This window comes from Rattus norvegicus, chromosome 10 (genome assembly GCF_036323735.1).
Source record: "Rattus norvegicus strain BN/NHsdMcwi chromosome 10, GRCr8, whole genome shotgun sequence".
In the NCBI taxonomy this organism is placed as follows: domain Eukaryota; kingdom Metazoa; phylum Chordata; class Mammalia; order Rodentia; family Muridae; genus Rattus; species Rattus norvegicus.
This window is the reverse complement of record NC_086028.1, coordinates 11086069-11107987: the sequence shown is the minus strand read 5'-3', so window position 1 is coordinate 11107987 and position 21919 is coordinate 11086069. Positions and strand designations below refer to the sequence as shown.

The window sequence follows — 21919 nt, the reverse complement described above, 5'->3', positions numbered from 1 at the left end:
GCTAGTCTGAATGGAATGCCATTCTTCCTGGGAATTCTAACACTGTATGAAATGCAATGGTACCCCGTCTCCCTCCCTGGGTACCCAATAGCAGCTGTGTACCCGGGCCTCCCGGACACTTGCGCTTCCTCCACCTGGTTACTTTGCAAGCTTGCCCCCCTACAACCACCTCGTAGACTCCATCTTTAGGACTGTTTTGTACCTGCTTTCTCAACCCCTTGGATCTCCTACCACCTCATCTCTCAAGAGTCTTCCCCTGGTTGCTCTGTGAAAGAGCGAGAAGCCATTACTGAGGCAGGGTTCAGGTGGCATGGCAGGAGACTTGGCACCTACCAGATGTCTTAGCATTCAGGTGGAGTGGTACTGCCAGCTGCCTGGCCTCTGAGGATAGGCAGGAGTCTCAGTGTCAAGCTGTGAGCCACACAAAGGGCAGGTCCATGGCAGGCCACTGGGAGCCAGTGTTAAGCCTACACAATCCTGTCCACAGGGATGCCACCATCCGTCCCAACCCCAAGACATGTCCTTTAGAAGCCACATGCAAGTCAGGCCTCTACCAAGGCCACAGGCAGCCTCCCTGTAGGTGGGAGCCAGGCTGCTCTGCCCAGGTGCCGATGCCCTTGCTTGAACTCCAGGGCAGCATGACTCCACCTCTGCCCAGCAGCCTTTACTTCAACCACTGACTGTGGAGAGCAAAGGTGCCCACTGTCCCTAACCCACATAATGTTAGTTACAAGGCTTGTTGAGAATGACTCACAGTGATAGAAAATAAACTCTGCTGCAGTTGAAACTGCGCCTGGAAGGGTTGGTGATTTAGCTCAGTGGTAGAGCGCTTGCCTAGCAACCGCAAGGCCCTGGGTTCGGTCCCCAGCTCCGGAAAAAAAAAAAAAAAAAAAAAAAAAAAAAAAGAAACTGTGCCTGGGAATCACTGGCTTTCAGGAAAGCCGCAGGATGGTGGTGGGCAAGCAAATCAGCCCAAAGCCACGTTCACCACCTGGGCAACATCCACTGTGTCTCAGATCATGCAGAAAGTCAAAGGGGCTAAGAATAAGTACAAAGACTCTGAAGGTGGAGTCTCGAGGGTCACCTCATAGGACCGGATGACAAGGCCATGAGGTAGAGAAGTCCAAACAGGAAGAAGGAAGGGTCCCAGGGAAGAGGGAGGGCAGGCTCCACATGAGAACCCAAGAAATGGCAAATGCCCATCAGTCTGTGCCCTGTGGCACCAGCAGGGACATGAACTAGAGCTGAGTGAGTGGTGTGGGCTCTGTTAGTTCATGGGCAGAGAGGGTCTGGGTGCCTCTGCTGTCTCCACGTGCAGCCCGAGAGCCCTAGAGGCTGGCCCAGGAGGAAAGGCTACACCACACACCACACATGGGTCATGACAAGGGCTGGCATTTATTATGAGAGTGAAGGGAACCAAGTAACAAGCCTGGGTCATGCGTGATGGTGAAAGAGCGGGGCGGGCAACAACACAATGAGACACCAGAATGACCCTGGGCCCGGAGGGCTCAGCAGGTAAGGCATTGGCTGCTGACTCTGGGAACTTGTGTCTCCTGCCTGAACCCTGCATGGAGACAACCAACAAGCCACCCTCTGGCCTCCACATGTACACAGGAGCCCACACCCCCTGCACACACACACACACACACACACACACACACACACACACACACGACATATTTTTAAAAATATGTGTTCAGTCACCAGTAACAGACATACTATCTGGATCTAACACCCAGAATTCCACAATTCCACAGCTTCCATAACTGTCTCCTGATTTCAGTAACTGCTAATAAGGTGTCTACTTCAGCACTCAGCTACTCCATCAAGCATGGGTATGGACTGACCACAGCAGTTCACCTTACAGGCCAGTGAGGCCTGGAGGACAGGACAAGGCAGCCTGGGCTCCCCACCTCAGGAACCCCTAGTTTCCTCAGGAGCACAAGATCTACAGAGCCGCTCTGAATCTGGCAAAAAGGACCTGAAACTCACCCAATTCTCCACTGACTCCAGAACAAGCCCCACATTTTCCTTTTAGAATGGCTGGAAGGAGGGAGTGCTGGGTGTGCAGCAGTCACGGGGCAGTTACACACGCCCCATATTGTAAACACCCACCAGAGAGCACTGCAGAGGACCCCTCAAACCCATGCCCCCTCACACCTCAGAGCACGGCTTTAAAGCTGGGTGTGGTGCTGTACACCTTTAATCCCAGCACTCGGGAGGCAGAGACAGGCAGAGTTAAAGGCCTAATCAACAAAATGAATTCCAGAACAACCAGGGCCACACAGGGAAACCCTGTCTTGGGAGGGGGAGTTATAAAAGGAAGGTGTCATGGGGCTCAGCTCAGGGGACATTAATAGCTGCCTGCGACTGGAAATGGGGATGGATTCTTCACCAGGTCCTGTGGAGGCAGCCATCCCTTACCAACATCTTGACTGAACTGTAAGTGGTTTCAGTTAGAGAAGCCACCAGGCTATGGGGCCTATAGTGCAGGAGACACATGCTCCCTCCTCCTTGCTCTGTCTCCTGGGTACAGTGAAGGTTCTTCTGCAATGTCCTCATGGTGGTCACAAAAAAGGTGGTCCAAACAGATTGGGGTCAGGGTTGCCGCACTGAGTGGCAGCATCAGAAGTGTGGCTGGCTGGAGAAGTTTGGACTGTGGAGAGAGAGCATCATGCCTTGTTGTCAGGCTCTGGTCTCCGCGCATCCTGCTCTGTACACTAGGGACACATGAAGCTGGCGTGGGTCAAATCTTCCTTGTACAGCCTATCAGACGTGGGAAAGATGTCATGGCACCACCTTCCGCAGCTCACTCAGCCAATAGCAAGAAGACTGACTACCTTGCCCAAAATGCCTGTCCAGGGACCTCAATTCTAGGCCCGACAGCCAGCTCAGCCCATGAAAAGAACTGCACTGCCTACAACACGATGCTGCATGAGGCCTAGTGGGCAGTATCATGTCCCGCACAGTGGGTAATGTAGCCTTTGTTTTATAGGCTGATCCACAGCATGCCTTGTGGGTAATGTAGTTCCGTTGCTAAGTCACTCACCCACTCTCCATTTCATCCATTCCTGAGCTGGACAGAACAATTGTGACGGAAGAAACCTTGAAAATTTGCTATTTATTTGTTTTGAGAGTCTAGTAACCCTGGCTGTTTTGGAATTCAGTCTGTAGAACAGGGAGAACTCACCAAGGTCGTCCTGCCTCTGCCTCCTAAGTACCAGGATTAACAGCATACACGTCAATCCCCCAGCCCAAAAGATGGTCTATGCAACTTATGCAGGCCTCAAACTCGCTATGTTGTCAAGGATAGTCTTGAACTTCTGATCCTTCAGCCCTGACCTTATAAGTGCTAACAAGCTCTACCATACCCTGTCTGAAGGGTGCTGGGTATCAAACCCAGAGCTTTGTGTCTGCTGTCTGAGTTACATCTCCAGCCCCATTTCTTTAGTGAGTCCCTATTATTTTGGACATCCATTTCTAAGTTTTGTGGTACATACACATTGGTATACTTGTAACTTGTATCTATATATACAAAGGAGCATATAAAATGATTCGGTCACGGATGGCACCGGGAATAAATACACGGCAAAGTGGGGGAAGGAAAAGATACTGTCAGGAAGAGAGGAAATATTTGTACCCCTAGATAATTTTAACTATTTTCAGAAGGGAAGCTTTCATTCTTTCAAGGCTTCCTTAGAATGGAGGGATCCAAACGAAGAGAAAAACAAGTGTTTGGCTTCACAAGGGACTCTTCTTGCTAGGGACCACTGTGCAGAGGCAAGGAGGCTGTTGAAGAGGCTATGTATCCCTGCGGATGGAATACAGGGCAAGGGGGTTTTCCTATTCCCAGCAGGTATGTTCTCAAGGAATAGACAATAGGGCTGGAGAGATGGCTCAGCGGTTAAGAGCACTGCACTTCCAGAGGTCCTGAGTTCAATTCCCAGCAACCACATGGTGGCTCCCAACCATCTGTAATGGGAGCTGATGCCCTCTTCTGGTGTGTTTAAAGATAGCTACAGTGTACTCACTTAAAAAAAGAAAATGCCTCTTTGAGAGTCTCATTTCCAAAGAGTGTTTTCAAAGTAAAACTTGCAAATAAGCTGGGGATAATGGCCCAGACCTTTGGTTCCAGCTGCTCCTGAGGATGACGGAGGAGAATGACTGCTCAGTCCGGGTAACAAGTTGTCAGCGGCAAAGCAAAAGTGAGAGATATATGCTAATTAGCCACCATCTCTCCAGAAAGAGTGGTCTCTCAGGTCAGTTCCCATGAGTCCTCAGTGAGCTCCAACACTTCACAGATCCTGTTCTGCCTGTTTCCACTTCTCATCCTGAGCTCGGCATGGAAGCCCAGAGACAGAGGCAAGGACCCAGTGCAATTAAAAAAATAAATGCTGTGCTGATCACCTACGTGACAATATTCCTTCCATACAGATAGTTCAAAGAAACACACTAAAAGAGCAATGAGCCACGCTGGAGGCATACATGACAACCATAAATGTGCAACGTCATAAGCCCACTCTGCTTACAATAAAGACCATGTTTTGTCTTCCTTGTGCAACTTTGTGACCCATGGCTTTCCCTTATTAGACTGTAATCCTATCCAAGGCCCATGTACCTCAAGAACCACTCTATGGTTCCGTTCATGAAAAAGTTCTTTAGAATAACTTTGGACAGCATAATTTCAAAAGCTACTACTAAAACTGTATATGGTTCCCACTAAGACACTTAAATATGACTCTACCTTGAGAATCTCACACCCAGGCATGTGGTCTCCCTGAGTGCCTTTCTACTAACCCATGGGCTTAAATCTGTTTAAAAAAATTTTTTTTGAGACATGGTCCCACTATGTAGCCTTGGCATGACTGGAGCTGTATTTGTAAAGCAGGCTGTCCCTGAACTCAAAGATCCATCTGTCCCTGCTTCCTGAGTGCTGTACTAAATTCCTGCACCAGTATGCCTGGCTATTAAGCCAATTCTAACTTTGTTTCATAAAGATTCGTTTGCTAAAGTGATCACCATGTGTCTTAGGGTTTCATTGCTACGAAGAGGTACCGTGACCAAGGCAACTCTTATAAAGGCAAACATTTAATTGGGGCTGGCTTACAGTTTCAGAGCTTCAGTCCATTATCATCATGGCGGGAAGTATTACAGCATCCAGTCGAAGGAGCTTGATCCAAAATGCAGTCAAGGTCTCTTCCACACTGGATGGAGCTTGAACATAGGATCTCCAAGCCCACCACTACAGTGACATACTTCCCCCAACTAGGCCACACCTCATAATAGTGCCACTTCCCACGGGCCAAGCATATTCAAACCACCACACCATGAAAGCATGAAAAACTGAGTTTGATTCCCAGATCCATGTTAAAACAGAAAAGGCCAGGCATGGTGGCCTATACTTGCAATCCCAAGACTGGGGTGGTAGAGACAGGTGGACACCTGGCGAACGGTGTCCAGCATTCCCAGCCTTCTGGACAAGTCCCAGGCCAAAGCAAAAACAACGTAGATGGCTCCTGATGCACACTACTTACAGGAAACAAAGGCCTCCCCTTCATGCACACATCCTCACACAGGTACATGCGTTCACACCCGCCAAGTTCAAGGTCATCAACTGTTGAATTTGGGGCAGCCTGGAATACGTGAAACCTGTTTAAAAGAAAACCCATCACCTAATTTGGTAAAACTGTGGTTATCTGTACAGGTGAAGAGCAGCTAGAACTCCTTAGGCACTGAAGTAGGAAGGGCATGCAAGAAATCCAGAGACAGAAACGTTTACTTTAGCCCCAGGTTAGTTTAGTTCCCAGAACTAACCCAGCATCCTAAGGCCTGGCCCTATCTCCTTCACCCTGCCTCTAAGTCACCAGCAAGTTGACCACAATAGAATTCCCGGGACTTAACCTTAGGGAACAGAAGGTCTGCCCAGGTTCTGTCTGTCTACTTCTGTTTCCAGTTGTTTTAACCTGAGATCCCCTCTAGTGTCCTGCTTTAAGGCTCCCTTAACGGAAGTGGCGGGCTTAGGGTGGCCCAGTGACAGAACTACATTTCCCAGACTGCTGCGCGCGCCGCTGCCTGCAGGAGGAAGCTCCCGGAGCTCCTTGGTTTGGGCTGCACTTCTTTGAACTTTTTCTGAGAAAGAGATTCATTCTCCAGGCTGCCTATACGCCTTTTGTCCGTTCTGAGCCACAGTATCCATATTGATGAACGGGAACGTTCACTCATAACCATCTATTGATCCGTATGTTAAATTGCACACGGGCTGGAGAGATGGCTCAGCGGTTAAGAGCACTGACTGCTCTTCCAGAAGTCCTGAGTTCAAAACCCAGCAACCACATGGTGGCTCACAACCATCTGTAATGAGATCTGATGCCCTCTTCTGACAGGCAGGTGTAGATAGACCACTCATATACATAAAATAAATAAAACATCTTAAAAAAAAGTCTAGTTTAAAAAATAAATAAATAAATAAATAAATAGCACACAGCCCGGGGTGGTGGAGCAGGCCTAGTACTTGGGACAGTGAGGCAGGTTGATTACTGAGAGTTCGAGGCTAGCCTGGTCTACAGCTACCAGAGAATTCCAAGATACCCAGGGCCACATGAAGAAACACTGTCTCGAAAACCCAATAAATAAAGAATTGTACATTGTCCAGGCAGTGGTGACAGAGGCCTGTGGCCAGATCTCTTGAGTTCAAGGCCAGCCTGATCTACAGAGGGAGTTCCAGGACAGCCAGGGCTGCACAGAGCAGTCCTGTCTCGAAAAAAAAAAAAAAAAACTTAAAAAGCAAAACAAAACAAGAAGCTGCACACTGGCCGTGTTGCCTCACGCCACTCATGTTGGGAGGTTTTCTGCAATTTCAAAGCTATCCTGGATGACATTGTGAGGTTCTGTTTCAAAACCCCAAAACAGCACAAATTAAAGCTGGAGTCCAAATGTCCCCTTCTTCTATGTCCAGCTGAAACCCTTGTTTTGGCCCAGCGACTATTGTGTTATTTTTGCTGACGGGTTACCAATCCACATAGCCTGTCCTTGCACAGACGGACTGTTTCCCGCCCTTTGTTACACCCGATAATCTGGGAGGATATACTTTACACATGCGTCTCCCTCTAGGGGACCTGTGGCCATGTCCTGGTTAATTTTCAGTTGTCAAAACAGGGAAGTTAGTGCTGGTATCTAGGAGGTGCCCAACAGCCTGCCCCCCTCCTACCACAAGACCGATGGAGTAGTGCTGACATTGTGACCAGCCGCATTCTGTGTAATACCCGTTCCTAGAAATGCAATCGCCGAGCCAAAGGGCGTGTGCTCTTGAAATGCAGTGAGTTTTGCCAGGTTGCCCGAAGCTCATCTGAAGCTTCAGAGTCTATTGTTCCCTGGGTCGATGTCTCAACCTCTGTGTGGCAACAGTCCACCTGTGAGACGGAGGTTGTGAGTGATGTGTGTCCACAGAGCCCTGGGGACAGAAGTTCCCTAAGCCTGGGGTCAGCCAAGGGCAGGGATGGAAGGGCAGGTTTGCGAATTCACTGAGCACACGGCTAGATAAACAGCAATATGGGGGTCGTTGCTCGCTGAGCAACCGCCGTGTGTGAGACGCGGGGATGAAGTGGAGCAACCTCTGCTCTCCCACAGATCCCCAGTGCAGGGGGCTGAGGAGGAGACAAACCACAGGGCTCACGCAGCAAGGCCTGCGGACATTGGGGTGGGGGTGGGGGAATCCTGGGAATGCGCAAAGCCTTGGGTTTGATCCCTCGTGCTACATGAACTGGATGTGGTGGCTCAGGTCTGTGATCCTACTGTGTGGGGACAGAGTCAGGAAGATCACAAGTTCAAGGCCATTTTCGGTCAGTTTGAGGTCAGCCTGGACTACGTGAGACTCGGTTTCAACTTTTTTTCTTTTAAAATTAGGGTGTCCTAGTTAGGATTTCTGTTGTTCTGATGAAACACCATGATCAGAAGCAACTGGGGGGGGGGGTTGTAACCACTGGGGCTTTTGACATCCACCCCAGTTCTTGAATAATGACATGGAGGCTTATTACTGTGAATGCTTATGGATTTAAGCTAGACTTGCTCCCCAACTAGCTCTTAACTTATATTAACGCATTTGTACTACTCTATGTCTGCTATGTGGCTAGTTACCTCCCCTCAGTTTCATACACTCAACTTCCTCTGAGTCTTCTCCCTCTTTCCCTTTCCCCTCTACCCTCCCCTCTCCCTTTCTCCTCCCCCTCCCCCCTTTCTGCCTGATGTCCTGCCCATTCTCTCCTGCTTTGCTATTGGCCATTCAGTTCTTTATTGACTCGTGAATTCTTTTACACATAGCACAAGAGATTAGCCCTACAAGGTTTATTTGGTTTACATATCCTGAATTACAGTCTACTGAAGGAAGCCAAGGCAGAAACTCAAGCAGGACAGAAACCAGGAGGCAGGAGCTGATGCAGAGGTCACAGAGGGGTACTGCTTTCTGGCTTGTTCACCCTGCTTCTCATAGCGTTCAGCAGTACCAGCGCAGGAATGGCCCCACCCACAATGGACTGTGCCCTCCCCCAACAATCACCAATTAAGAAAATTCCCTACAGGCACTGGTGTGGTGGCCCATGACTTTAATCCTAACACTCTGGAGGCAGAGGTAAGTAGATATCTTTGCGTTCATGGTCAGCCTGGTCTATAGGGTCCTACAAACCTGTCTGCAGTCCAGTCTTCCAGAGACATTTTCTAAATTAATGTTCCCTCTGCTCATATGACTTGTTAACATAAAACTCAGCGGGGTTGGGGATTTAGCTCAGTGGTAGAGCGCTTGCCAAGCAAGCGCAAGGCCCTGGGTTCGGTCCCCAGCTCCGAAAAAAAGAAAAAAGAAAAGAAGAGAAGAAGAAGAAGAAGAAGAAGAAGAAGAAGAAGAAGAAGAAGAAGAAGAAGAAGAAGAAGAAGAAGAAAAACAGCACAGAGGGCTTCATGGAAGGTATTACTTTTTAAAAGATTCATTTTTATTTGATGTATATGAATGTTTTCCCGCATGTATGTATGTGCAGATGTACAGGGCCCTGAGAAGCCAGAAGAGGGCATTGGATCCTTTGGAACTGGAGTTACACACAGTCATTAGCCAATAAGTGGGTGCTGGGAAACAAACCTGGGTCTTCTACAGGAATATCAAGTGCTCTCGGGAGGTGTGGCTTTCGTAGCTGGGGTATTGCTAACTCTGGCTACCGAGTGTCCCCTGACTCCTTGTAGATGTGGATGGAGTGTCACCTCAGGTTCTTGGGTTGAGGGAGTAGCCCCACCTGTGGGATCTGTGTACCTCAGCACATTTCTCTGTCTCTGCCTTCTTGCATTCAGTGTTACAGATCAAACTTATGGCTTTGTGTGTGTTAGACAAGTATTCCACCATGAGCTGCAGGCGGAGGTCTGACATGCATGTGTGCTGTGTGCTGTGTGTGTGTGTGTGTGTGTGTGAGAGAGAGAGAGATGTAGATGTCAGGTGTCTTCCTTAGTCCCTTTCCACCTTGTTTTGTATGGCAGGCTCTCCCTGAACCTGGAACTCACTGACTGGGTTAGAGTGGCTGCCACTGTGCTCCATGCATCCGTCTGTCCCTGCACCATGGTCCCAGTACTGGGGTGACAGATGTTTTTATATGGGTGCTGGGGGGCTCAAACTCAATCCTCATGCTTGTTCAACGAAGACCTGAGCCCCCTCCCCCCCCAGCCCATCTATTTCTAGAGTTCCAGAGAGTTCTGTGGGAGTGTAGGCTCTGCCACAGACCCTCCGCCCCCACACTCCATCCGGCTGCGTGACTTTTGTTTCCAGTCCACCACCTCAGACTGTGGCGGGCATGTCACTTTGTTTTGTCTGGACAAATGTTACAAGGTTGACACTGCCTTCAATGTCCTGCGGGTTTGCAGACTGAGGAGGAGGAGGAAAGTGCCCTGTCTCCTGGGAATTTCCCACCAACCAGGGTGGTGCATCACACTGGTGACTCAGATCCAGGGGAGACAAAGGTCAGCCCATCGCTGGGCACCACTGAAGGGCAGCAGTAAGTTTTCATGTCTTCCCCTGGGCCAGCAGTGAAAGCTCTCGACAGCAGAAGGAGCCTGACTGGTAACTGGGCTCCTCTGAGGAGCTGGAGGAGGAAAGGGGGTACAGGATGTAGGGCACCTCTTCTTCCTACCTTGGGTCTCTGGTCTCTTACTGTTCAAAGAGAGGCAGGAGTAGTGGCATGGGCGGGAAATCTGGGCAACAGAGAGACTGGCAGGAGGACCAGTTATCCGAATATAGTAAGTGCTGGGCATGGCGGCGCTCGCCTTTAATCCCAGCACTCAGGAGGCAGAAGCAGGTGGATCTCTGTGAATTTCAGGCCAGCCTGGTCTACAAAGTTCCAGTGTGGTCAGGGCTACACAGAGGAACTCTGTCATGAAAAAAATTATATAGAATTATATATATATATTTAAATATTTTAATTAAATGTAACTAAATTAATAAATTTTAATTTTAATTAAAATTTAAATATATAGAATTTAAATACGTATTTGAAATATATGTGGGAGGACATATGTCTTAACCTCTTAGTAGCAATAATAAATAGGTGAAAAATGTATATATATTTACCATATTCTAAGGTAAGTACTGTTCTACTGAACTACATCTTCAGCCCAAGAACATACACGCGTACACACACACACACACACACACACACACACACACACACACACACACACACACACGCCGAGTAAACTCTATACTACAGCCCAGAATGGCCTCAAAGTGGCTATGCAGTGGAGGGAAGCCTTGAATTCTTACCCTCTTGTTCTTTCCTCCTGAGTGCTTAGATTACAGACGTGAGTTCTCTTCCTGGCCTCACCTGGTGATGGAGATCAAACTTGGGGCTTCTGGCTTTACGCAAAGCATTCTACCGACCGAGCCAAATCCCCAGCCCCAAGAACCATATTCTTATATCAGACCGGCTCAGAGGACTCGTTTACAAACCCTTTAGTTGTCAAAGCACAGCTTTTTTGTACAAAGCAACTCCAGGTTCACATAGATGCTCTAGGGTGTGTGTTGGGAGCTGGCTGCTGAGGAAGGGAGGAGCCTAGCAGGCTTGGGGTCATGCCCCTCAGCACTCATCATCCCTGGGATCCTTAGATCGCTTTCGGACCTTTTCTGGTCCTGGAGCCATCAGCTGTCCAGGGGAGGCTGGGGCCAGGTTCACCCAGCCTGGCCCCCGGGGCAGCACGTGGCTCTCATTGAGTCTGAGGACCCGGTAGTTCTCGTAGTGTACATTGTGGGTGATGTCCTTCAGGTCCTGGAGATGGGAGCTGAACGAGGGGAGGCAAGTCAGTCTGGGCCACAGTGGTCCCGGGCCCCCTTTTCAGCCACCCGATCACAGGTGGCCCCACACCTCACCGGATGAGCAGGTCTCTCAGGAGAAGAAACTCACAGTGCGCCATGTTCTCCACTGCAAGACATGCGTACTCTCAGAGTACACAGCTGCTGCATGTTATGGTACCTTCTGGGACCCGCTATTGCCATGGCTCTCCTGTCTTTTCCCACCGCCTCCTTCTTGGTTCATTCATTCATTCATTCATTCATTCATTCATTGACTCACTCATTCATTTTGCTTGGTTCCTACAACCAGCTGCTAAACTAGTGAGCCTCTCCTTCATTACAGATAATGCTATGACCACTACACCAAAACTCATGATTCTTTTTCCTCCTTTGAGTCCCAGCCCAGGTTGGCTTTCATCTTGTTAAGTAGCCAAGCATGACCTTGCCTTGATTCTCCTGCCTCTACCTCTGCTATGCTAGGATTATGGATGTGCTACCACGTGCTTGGCTCCATGTGTTGTTGTTAATAATGGTGATGATGAATCAGGGAGCTGGCTGAGGTGGTTGAGGCCTGCAAACTCAGTACTTGAGAGGCCGAGGCAGAAGGAAACCCTATTTCCAGGCACATGGTGGGGCTACACTAAGTTTTGGCAAGTCACGGTTGCCTTCCAGGTTTGGGCAGATGCCAGGGGAGGCAGTCGTAGGATGCCATGGATGTAGGGTATGCCCTGGTTTCCAACCCCCTGCCCCCTGCACGCCTGCTATGCTTCCAAACTCACCTTCGATGATGCCCCATTTGGTCTTCCGGCCCAGGACACATCTCCCGTTCACTATGTGCTCTCGGTCAGCCCCGACCACAGCAAAAGGGATCTGCTCCTAAAAGAGAGGAGAAGAGACTCTGAGGCAGGACATGGGCACGTGAGACTAGGAAGTCCCAGGGATGGAGAGATGGCTCCAATTCCAGGAGATCCAACAGCTTCCCATGGACGTATGTGAAGGCAAACCACCAATATGCATAATAAAATAAATAAATCATGTTTAAAAACACTAGGAAGTCCCAAAACACCAACTGGAGTTCACAGTACCCTCACTCCCTCTATCAAACAGGTACACAAATGCTATATCTGTGTATTTGTGTATTTGAACAGCAGTTCAATGGGGAAGTGCCCGGCAGAGTTACATGTTAGCAGAGTAGCCCAATCAAGTGGTGGTGTTAGCAACTCCCACATGGATAGTACAGTTTTGGAGGCAGGTCGTGGTGGTGCATACCCTTAATCACAGCACTGGGGAGGCAGAGGCAGGCATACCTTTATGAGTTCAAGGCCAGCCTGGTCTACTCTGTGAGTTCCAGGACAGCCAGGGCTACACAGAGAAATCCTGTCTCAAAACAAACAAACAAACAACAAACGAAAACAAAGTGTGTTTTCTGAGATAGGATCTCATGCTTCCCAGATTGGCCTTGAACTCATGTAGCTGAGGATGAGCTTGAATTTCTGATCCTCCTGCTTCCACCTCCCAAGTACTGGGGTCACAGGGTCACAGGTGGCACTGCCGTCCTTCATCAACTTAAAAACAATTGTTCTATTCTATTATTATTGTTTGGAATGGTGGAGATTAAAATCATGGTCTTGTGCATAGCAGACACTTGTGCCTCTGTGCTACTTCCCAAGGACCCCAGATGTTTCTTTTCTGTGGTGATGGGGACAAAGCCCCCGGCTTTCACACACACTACAAATATGTCATTTCACTGGCACAGGAGGAGGCCCATTTGTTTTCTTTCCTCTGCGGCTGCAATCAGGACACAACTGCAGGGTCGAGTAATTGCACCAGAGACTGTCTGGCCCACAGAATCTAAGCTATTACTGTCTGGCCACCCCCACAGAAGTTTCCTAGGTCCTATGCTTGTTTACTCGCTTGTGGTTGAAAGCAGAGCTTCAAACTCGTCAGCTCCCCAGTCTTTGGTCTGTTTGTTGAGATAAGGGATCTCTAGACAGCCCTATCTAATGTAACATGTAACGCAGCCTGGCCTTGCATTCACAATCCTCCTGCCTCCGCCTCCTGGGTGCTGGGATTTCAGACCTATGCCGCCACACCAGGAACTTTTTGTTTTGTTTTCTTCTGAGACAGGGTTCCCCTGTGTAATCCTGGCTGTCCTGGAACTCGCTCTGTAGACCAGGCTGGTCTTGAATTCAGAGATCCACTTGTCTCTCTGCCTCCCGAGTGTAAGGATTAAAGATGTGTGCCACTGCCACTGTCTGGCACATTTGTAATTTTTTCCTCATTTATTTTGCTGTGAGTCTGTGAATGTGTGTGTATGACATGAACACATGTCAGAGGTATAGGTATAACATCATCCCTGGCCTCCCTTGTACATTTTACATTTTTTTTTCTTTTTTCTTTTTTTTTCGGAGCCAGGGACCGAACCCAGGGCCTTGAGAGAGCAATTTTCAGATGGAAAGGATGAGTGCAAAAGTCAAGCCGCCGCTGGCGTCGCCGGCCTTCTGCGCTTTCTACAGCCTCTTACCCGGATCTTACTATTGAGGAGTCTGTCATTGATGTCCTCGTCGAAACACTGCTGCGGGTACACATCGATGCAGTGATTTTTCAGGTTTTGCTGAATCTGGGGAACCAAGGGTACAAGACCTCAGCCCACCAACCTGTTCTGTTCCCTGCCCACTGACTCAACTCTGCCTTGGGCGCCCAGATCACCCTGCTCCTGAAGGCATCTCGTTCTTCAATGGTCAGGCTGTCAGCCCGGGCGATCACAGGCACCACATTCACGGTCCGGCACAGCCGTCGCAGGAACTCAATGTCCAGGGGCCGTAGGCTACAAGACGGTCACAGTAGGGCTCGGGGTGGATGAGTGAGGGAAGAAAGCCAGCCCCAAAGCTGCTGTCAAGGATCCTTCTCACATCCCTACCCCATCCAAGTGGCCCTCCCCGCAGCCAGTGGGCCACCTCACCAGTGGCCAGTGGGTGGCACAAAGTACACGCAGCAGTGCACACGGGTGTCGGGGATGTGGCGCTGGCGGGTGATGAGAAGCTCCTCCTGTAGATACTGCTCGTACTGTTGGTTGATGTAACTCAGGATAGGGTCCCAGCTGAGACAAAGATGTCCCCTCAGTGCCACCCCCCAGGTCTCACCATCTCCTGGCCTCTGGGTGGTCTATCTACATGAACAGAGATATACAGAGACCTCTGCCTCTCCACTGAGGTCTAAGCTCCCCTGTCCACAAAGCGGGCATATTAATAACATTTATTGGCTGGGCCTTCTGCAATAGGCCTGTCATCCTAGCTCTTCAAGAAACTGAGGCAGGAGGATTATAAGTTCAAAGCCAGCCTGGATAATTTAGGGAAACTGAGTCCCAGAACAAAAAGCAAAAACTGGAGCTGTTTGCTAAAACATATCACACCCTCTGTTCACTCTCCAGCACTAACACATGCATAGACTAATATATCTAGCACATATATCATACGTCTATAAAATCCGCTTGCTCATTAAATGACAAATTGGTCACCAGCACGGTTCAAGACACCACCATTTCTCATCTGGTGACCTGGTGGCTACAAGAGTCATCTTGTGTGGTGAGTGTATGTGTGTGTGTGTGTATGTGTGTGTGTGTGAGTGTGTGTGTGTGAGTGTGTGTGTGTGTATGTGTGTGCACATGTATGTACATGTGTGTGGAGGTAAGAGATCAATCTTGACTCTCTTTCTTAGTTGCTCTCCATGAGCTTTCTGCACAGCTCTGCCTGACTTAGAACTCTCTATGTAAGTATGGCTGTCCTTGAGTTCAGAGAGACCCACCTGCCTTTGACTCCTAGGCTGGGCATGGTGGTGTATATTTTAATTCCAGCACTCAGGAGGCAGAGGCATGTGGATCTCTGTGAGTTTGAGGCCAGCCTGATCTACACAGTAAGTTCTAAGACAACCAGAACTACATAGTGAGACCAAGTCTCAAAAAGAACTAACAAAAGTCAGGTACTACCTCACCTGACTTTACCTTGTATTTTAGGCTAGACTGATCAGCTAGCAGTGCCCTAGGACCCTCCTGTCTGCCTTCCTAGCAATGGGGTCTCAGGAATGCACAGCCATGCCTGGCTTCTCCCCAATCCCACCCCCTTTTTTTTTTTTTTTTTTTTTTGGTTCTTTTTTCGGAGCTAGGGACCGAACCCAGGGCCTTGCGCTTCCTAGACAAGCGCTCTACCACTGAGCTAAATCCCCAACCCCAATCCCACCCCTTCTTAATCTGGAGATTAAGCTCAGATCCTCAGGTTTTCAAGACAAGCACTTTACTGAAGGAGCCATTTCTCCAGTTACCCAAGAGTCCTTCCTACTCTGGGCTCTTGTCAGCACAACACTCCAACAGATCTGATGACAGCTTGACCAACTATGCTCCTGGAGATGGAGCCCAGGGCTTCACACGTGTGTGGAGGCATTCTAACGCTGAATTATAACTCAAAGCTATATGTGCAATCTGTGTCTCCCTTTTTCTTTTGAGATGAAAGACTTGTGGCTCCGGTTGGCCTTGAACTCTGAGCCTTCTGCTTCAGTTGGCAGAGCCCAGGGATTACAGAGGGATGGATTTCTGGTGCTTTTATTGAGCACCAGCTCTGTACTAGACAGCTGGCGAGACCTGTACTCAACACGCTTCAGTCTGGGGAGCAAGAGGAGTATCCTGGTATATAGACGGAAACTGCCCACCAGGGTGGGTTTTCACAGACCTTGCAGGGACAGGGGCTGCCCACCCCAGGACCCACCACTTGTCATTGTTGATCTGGTCTCCAAAGCCAGGTGTATCTGTCACTGTCAGCTTCAGCTTCAGTCCCTTCTCCTCGATGACTGTAGAGGGAAAGACATGGGAGGCTATGGCCCCAGCTGGGCCCCTGAGGGGAGGCGGGGTCACTCACCGTGGGTCACAGAGTGCAGCTCCAATGTTTGTGGCATGGGTACATCCAGGTTGGGTGCAGGTGACTGCCATACTTTGGACTTGAACAATGTGTTCACCATGGTGGACTTGCCTAGCCCACTCTGCCCTAAGATGCAGAACATAGAGGTCACAGTATGCTTGTTAGGATATGTATCTCAAACTACTCGTGTCTGCGAGTGTGTGTGTGTGTGTGTATGTCTGTATATGTGTGAGTATGTGTGTATGTATGTGTGTGTGTGTATGTCTGTATATGTGTGAGTATGTGTGTATGTATGTGTGTGTATGTGTGTGTGTATGTGTGTGTATGTGTGTATGTGTGTGTATGTGTGTATGTGTGTGTATGTGTGTATATGTGTATGTGTGTGTATGTGTGTATGTGTGTATGTGTGTGTATGTGTGTATGTGTGTATATATGTGTGTATATGTGTGTGTATGTGTGTATGTGTGTGTATGTATGTGCGTATGTGTGCATGTATGTGTATGTGTGCGTATGTGTGTATGTGTGTGTGTATGTGTGTGTGTATGTGTGTGTATGTATGTGCTTATGTGTGTATGTATGTGTGTGTATATGTGTGTGTATGTGTGTATGTGTGTGTATGTGTGTGTGTATGTGTGTGTATGTGTGTATGTGTGTGTATGTGTGTGTTTTAGCATTAAAGAAGATGCTCTAGATTTTTAAAAAATGTTTTTAGGATGATAATACAAATTAAAATCAAAGATGATTTAGGCATAAAATTTTAAACTCATTAACTAGGAGAGATGGTAGAGTACCTCATCTAAATTGCAAAAAAAACAACAGACTGGACTTTTAAATGTAATTCATACTTAATAATTTTCATAATTCTGTTACTATAAGAGAAGGAGCCTTTTTAATGAACAAGAAGGGGGAACTGTAGTGGGCTGGCCTGGTGCTGCTTGCATTCTAATGCTAAGACTGTTCCTCAAGACCTGGTTGTCCCAGAGAAGAGAGAGTCTGCACTTAGACCCAAGTGACCTGCCCCCAAGTTGTTTCTGACAAGTAAAGATGCCAACCGCCAATAGCTTGGCAGAAGGGACATAGGGACATGGGGGGGCAGTGGAGGAGAAGTTGCCAGGGGTCAGGTGAGTCATGAAAAGGTGGCCCTGAGGGCTGACCACTTGGAGTTAAGAGAGCCCAGATGGAACGCAGCACTAACTCAGGATTATGTACAGGAAAGTCGAGCGACAGAAAGGGTAGCCTCTGCCCAGCCCTTGTGCTGCTTGAGGCTTAGTGTAAACATTAAGGCGTGTGTGTCCTTTATCCAGGAGCTGAATGATCAAGGCATGGTAGAAACCCCAGACTGGGATACAACACAAACAAACAAAAAGCTCAAAACCATAACAACAACAGGGTTTCCTTGGCCGTGTCGTCTCTTCACAGCGACAGAACAGTAACTAAGCCAATTTGAGTGGGAACGCTTGCGCACGTTGCTGCATGTGAAGACTAAATTCTCCTTTGTGTGTCATTCCTCAGGCCCATCTTATGCTTTTGAGATCTTTTACTGGAACCTGGGGCTCATTGACCCAGCTAGGCTCGTCAGTGTGCCCCAAGAGCTCTCTGCTCTCCACCTCCACACAGCTGGGAATGCAAGCAGGAGCTGCTGCCCTTGCCTTTCTACAAAGGTTCTGCCGGCTCAGTCTCTGTTTTCATCACTTATGTGGGAAGAACTTTACTGAATTATTCCTCCTGCTTTTTTTTTTTTTTTTTTAGCTAGGATAGAACCCGCTGCTTACAGATGCTGGCAAGTAACAGTATCACAGATCTATAGCCTCTGGTCGTTTATTCTCTCTTTAGAGGAAAATGTTTATTTTTATTTTACATTTGATGTAAAATCTACGTATCACATATGTGGAGCAACCTCAGAGGCCGAAAGAGGACACTGAAGCCCCTAGAGCTAGAATGACAGACAGTTGTGAGCCGTCAAGTGGGTGATAGAAATTGAACCCAGGTCCTCTGAAAGAACAGACAGTGCTCTCAGTCACTGAGCCATTTCTCTAGGCCCCTCTCCCCCCCTCCCCCCATACAGTGTGTCATATAGCCTAGGATGGCTTCAAGCTGGCTAGGTCACTTAGGAAGACTTGAACTCTTCCTGACTGCATTTCCTGAGTGCTGGGAATACAGGCATATCCCGCCGTGGCCAGTGTCTGTGGTGCTAGTGACGGAACCCAGGCCTCCATGCACGTTTGACAGTCTGCCAGCTGAGTTACAGCCCCAGTTTACTCTCAGAGTCTGTCTGTCTGTCTGTCTGTCTGTCTGTCTGTCTGTCTGTCTGTCTCATACACACACACACACACACACACACACACACACACACACACACTTGGTTTCTTTGAGACATTGTTTCTCTGTGTAGCCCTAGCTGTAGACCAGGTTGGCCGGAGTGCTGGGATTAAAGGTGTGTGCCACCACTGGCCAGATCCCTCTCTCTCTTAAAACATTTTGTTTTGTTTTGATGTATGCGTGTGTGTGTGTGTGTGTGTGTGTGTGTGTGTGTGTATACATATATAGGTGTAGATGCACTACGGAGGAAAACTTTTGCAAACGAACTCTGTCCTTCCACTTTGTGAGTTCTGAGCCGCCTATTGAATCAGGTCCAACACTACGGCAAGGTCATGCATGGTCGCTGCATCTGGACAGCCCTTCAACCTTTTATCCTTGGCTGGGGCAATCCAGTTCTGGATGATTTTGTATCTAGGGGCTCAGCATCTCATATATTTAATTTCAGCTCTCCCTTGAGCTGTTAGGTTAGACACCCTTGCAGATCGGAAGACTGAGTGAGCCCAGGACAGGTGAGACGCCCTCATCATCCTCCCCTCTGTGGCTTTGCCCCTAACTCACCGACCACCATGATATTGAACTCAAACCCAGTCTTCATAGCCTTGATCCTCAGCTGGTCTAGCACAGCCTCAATGCCCACAGGACCAAACATCTCACAGGGTGGGGTCCTGGGACTGGAGGGCCTCGAAGAGCAGGGAGAGGGTGTTCGCCTCTCATCCATGGGGCCAAGGGTACAATGGTGCCTGTTGCTGGGAGATTTTTGGAGAGAAGTGTTGTGTTGCTATGGCTGGGCTCAGAGGGGCTACTCTGAGTAAAATTTTAAGAAAAGGTCTTAGGTGGTGATAGTGCATGCCTTTAATGCCAGAATTCTGGAAAAAGGCAAGTGGATCTCTGTGAGTTTGAGACTAGCCTGGTCTACAAAGTGAGTTCCAGGACAGACAGGGTTAACAGGGAAAACTTGTCTCAAAACAAACAAAACAAAACAAAACAAAAAGAAAGAAAGAAAGAAAGAGAGAGAGAAAGGAAGAAAGAAAGAAAAGGTCTTTTGTAGCCCAGGCTGACCTCCATCCACTCTGTAGCTGAAGATAACCTTAAACTAATCCTCCTGACTCCATCTGCAAAGGTCAGGCTTACAGACAGGTACCGTCATGCTCAGTTTTGTCTTAGGCTGGGGAATTGAACCCAGGGCTTCACATACACTGGAAAAACACTCTGTCAATTAAGCTACACCCCAGTCCATTCTGCCCCAAAGCCTTATATACTGTAGTTTAAGCCAATCTGGAACTCCCTATGTAGCGTAGAGTCTTGAGTTTGTGGTAATCCTCCTGCCTCAGTTTCCTAAATGCTGGGATTATAAATGTTTACCAGCATACCTGGCTGGGAGTTCTCACTTCCAAACCCTGACTGAGGGTATTGCTTCTGGCTATGTTCTAAATCCCCTCGTAAGACTGAGTCTCCATGATCCCAGCTGAAGGGTTGGGGGTTCAGTCCCCATCCTGAGATATGCTGGTCTCAGAAATTTACCCTTGTCTCATCCTTATAATGAGGTGTCAATGACCTTCCCACTCAGACCCTAGTATTTATGTCTACATCGGAGTCTTTAAAGAGTCACGGTTAAAGGAAAAGTGCTATTCATATCCCAATATGGAACTTGGGGAAGGGGCTTAAAACTAGAACCTTCACTTTCCCTAGAGAAAGAAAAGGCTTGGAAGAGATGAGGAGACAGAGACAGAGACAGATCTCAAATGAAGGAAACACACACACACACACACACACACATACACACACACACACACACACACACACTCATTCACGCACACACAGGTCAGAAATAGGTTACAATGGGCAGAGAAGACAGCCTGGGAGGGAGAAGGGCAGAAGGGCAGGGACCAGTGGACAAGCAGCAGAGGACACAGAGAAAGAGAAGTTGGCTCATGTAGCACCTGGTGGATGATTCCCTTGGGGGAGCTGGGAGTAGCTGGCAAGGCTGCGCCGAGGGGGAGGGGAGGGCTGGCAGTTAGCCACAGAATCCCAGCCTCCTTCCTCCTTCCTGTGACCTACCCCCTCCCCCTCAGGGAGGAGGTGCTAAGGCCAGGGACTTACCTGTTCCTGCTCCCTAAGCCCTTGACCCCAACACCTGGCAATGACCCTGACCTAATCACACAAGGCCCCCAGATAGAGAGGGATCCCAGGCATCCAGTCAGCTCCCTCATCAAGACTCCAGGTTGATAAAACCCAGTTTCTACTTCCGAATTATGAGCCTTAGCTTTCTGGCCATTGTCTAGAAGCTGACACTCCCGTGGGCTAACTAGAACTACACACTGAGGAGCCCTGGGATACTAAGTAATCTGTACCCTGTGAAGTTATGTTTGTATCTCAGGTTAAGAGAAGTTCAAGGTCGCACTGGGAGGAAGTGGCCGAGCTGGAGAAGCAGGCACGTTGTTTCCTCCTTACAGGTATATGTCCTATACCAGTATACTTTAGATGAGAAGAAGGCATGGTGGAACACACCTGAAATTTCAGGACTTGAGAGGCTGAGGCAGGAGGATTGTGAACTTGAAGCCACCTTCAGTTTTACAGTTAGATCCTGTCTAAAAAAAAAAAAAAAAAAAGGTGAGGCTTCAGAGATGGCTCAGAGTCAGACTGGCTGCTCTTGCAGAAGATCCAAGTTAAATCCCCAGCACCCAGTCATGGTGGCTCACAACTATGTAAACCTGCAGTCCTAGGGGATCTGACAACCTCTCTGTCCTTCTAGGGCATCACATACATGTGGTGCACGGACACGCATATAAGCAAAATAACCACACACATAGAATAACACAATAATTATTATAATTGTTATAATAATAATTATTATTATTGTTAAAGAACACTGGTTGCTTTAGCAGAGGACAAAGCTTGGTTCCCAACACCCACGACAGACCATTTACAGCCTCTCAGGAGCCATCTAGGAAAAGCTAAAAGCTCGCAGATGATCTTCCTAAGATGGCTCCACCATGGACCAGTCTATGACGGATTTGCATCTTTAAGCAAGGCCGAGGAGATTACATACGAGGAAAGATTCCTGCTATTGATATGCTTTTCCTGTTATTATTAAATATATGTAACAGTCGCTAGGTATTGCCCACCCTTTTGAGCAGTTTTCTGCAGAACAAGGAAGATGTACTGCCTTGTGGTGATGCTATATAAATATAGATGATTTCTTAATTCTAAATGATGATCTTATAAGAACTTCTAAAATTATATTAGTAATTATTAAGTTCTTTTATAATAAGACTGCTATTGAGTCCTTTCTGACGTCAAAGCTGCAATGAGAACTCTGACAGTCTTCAAGTTTCATAAGGTAATTGCTTCTGAGACAGCAAGCAGACATCTGCAACCTAGA

The 21919-nt window shown here is 48.3% G+C and overlaps 1 protein-coding gene across 4 annotated transcripts; it reads right to left on the bottom strand.

The window, feature by feature from the left end:
- Positions 1-10951: 10951 nt before the first annotated feature.
- Positions 10952-20634, bottom strand: Septin12 (septin 12). Of its 4 annotated transcripts, none has more exon segments than NM_001100865.1 (10): positions 10952-11301; positions 11390-11441; positions 12091-12187; positions 13836-13931; positions 14021-14138; positions 14274-14411; positions 16069-16150; positions 16219-16344; positions 19096-19283; positions 20478-20526. In NM_001100865.1, coding segments are annotated over 9 exon segments (1071 nt in total). In that variant the 5' UTR covers positions 19256-19283; positions 20478-20526; the 3' UTR covers positions 10952-11099.
- Positions 20635-21919: the final 1285 nt, after the last annotated feature.

What these genes read in the sequence shown, in the direction of transcription:
- Septin12 (XM_039086446.2), bottom strand. Translation starts at nt 19,255, where the DNA reads ATGGATGAGAGGCGAACACCCTCTCCCTGCTCTTCGAGGCCCTCCAGT. An exon ending in CAGATCAACAATGACAAGTG is followed by an intron (nt 14,412 to 16,068) that starts GTGGGTCCTGGG and finishes TCTTTGTCTCAG; the next exon opens with CTGGGACCCTATCCTGAGTT. An exon ending in CAAATGGGGCATCATCGAAG is followed by an intron (nt 11,477 to 12,090) that starts GTGAGTTTGGAA and finishes CATAACATGCAG; the next exon opens with CAGCTGTGTACTCTGAGAGT.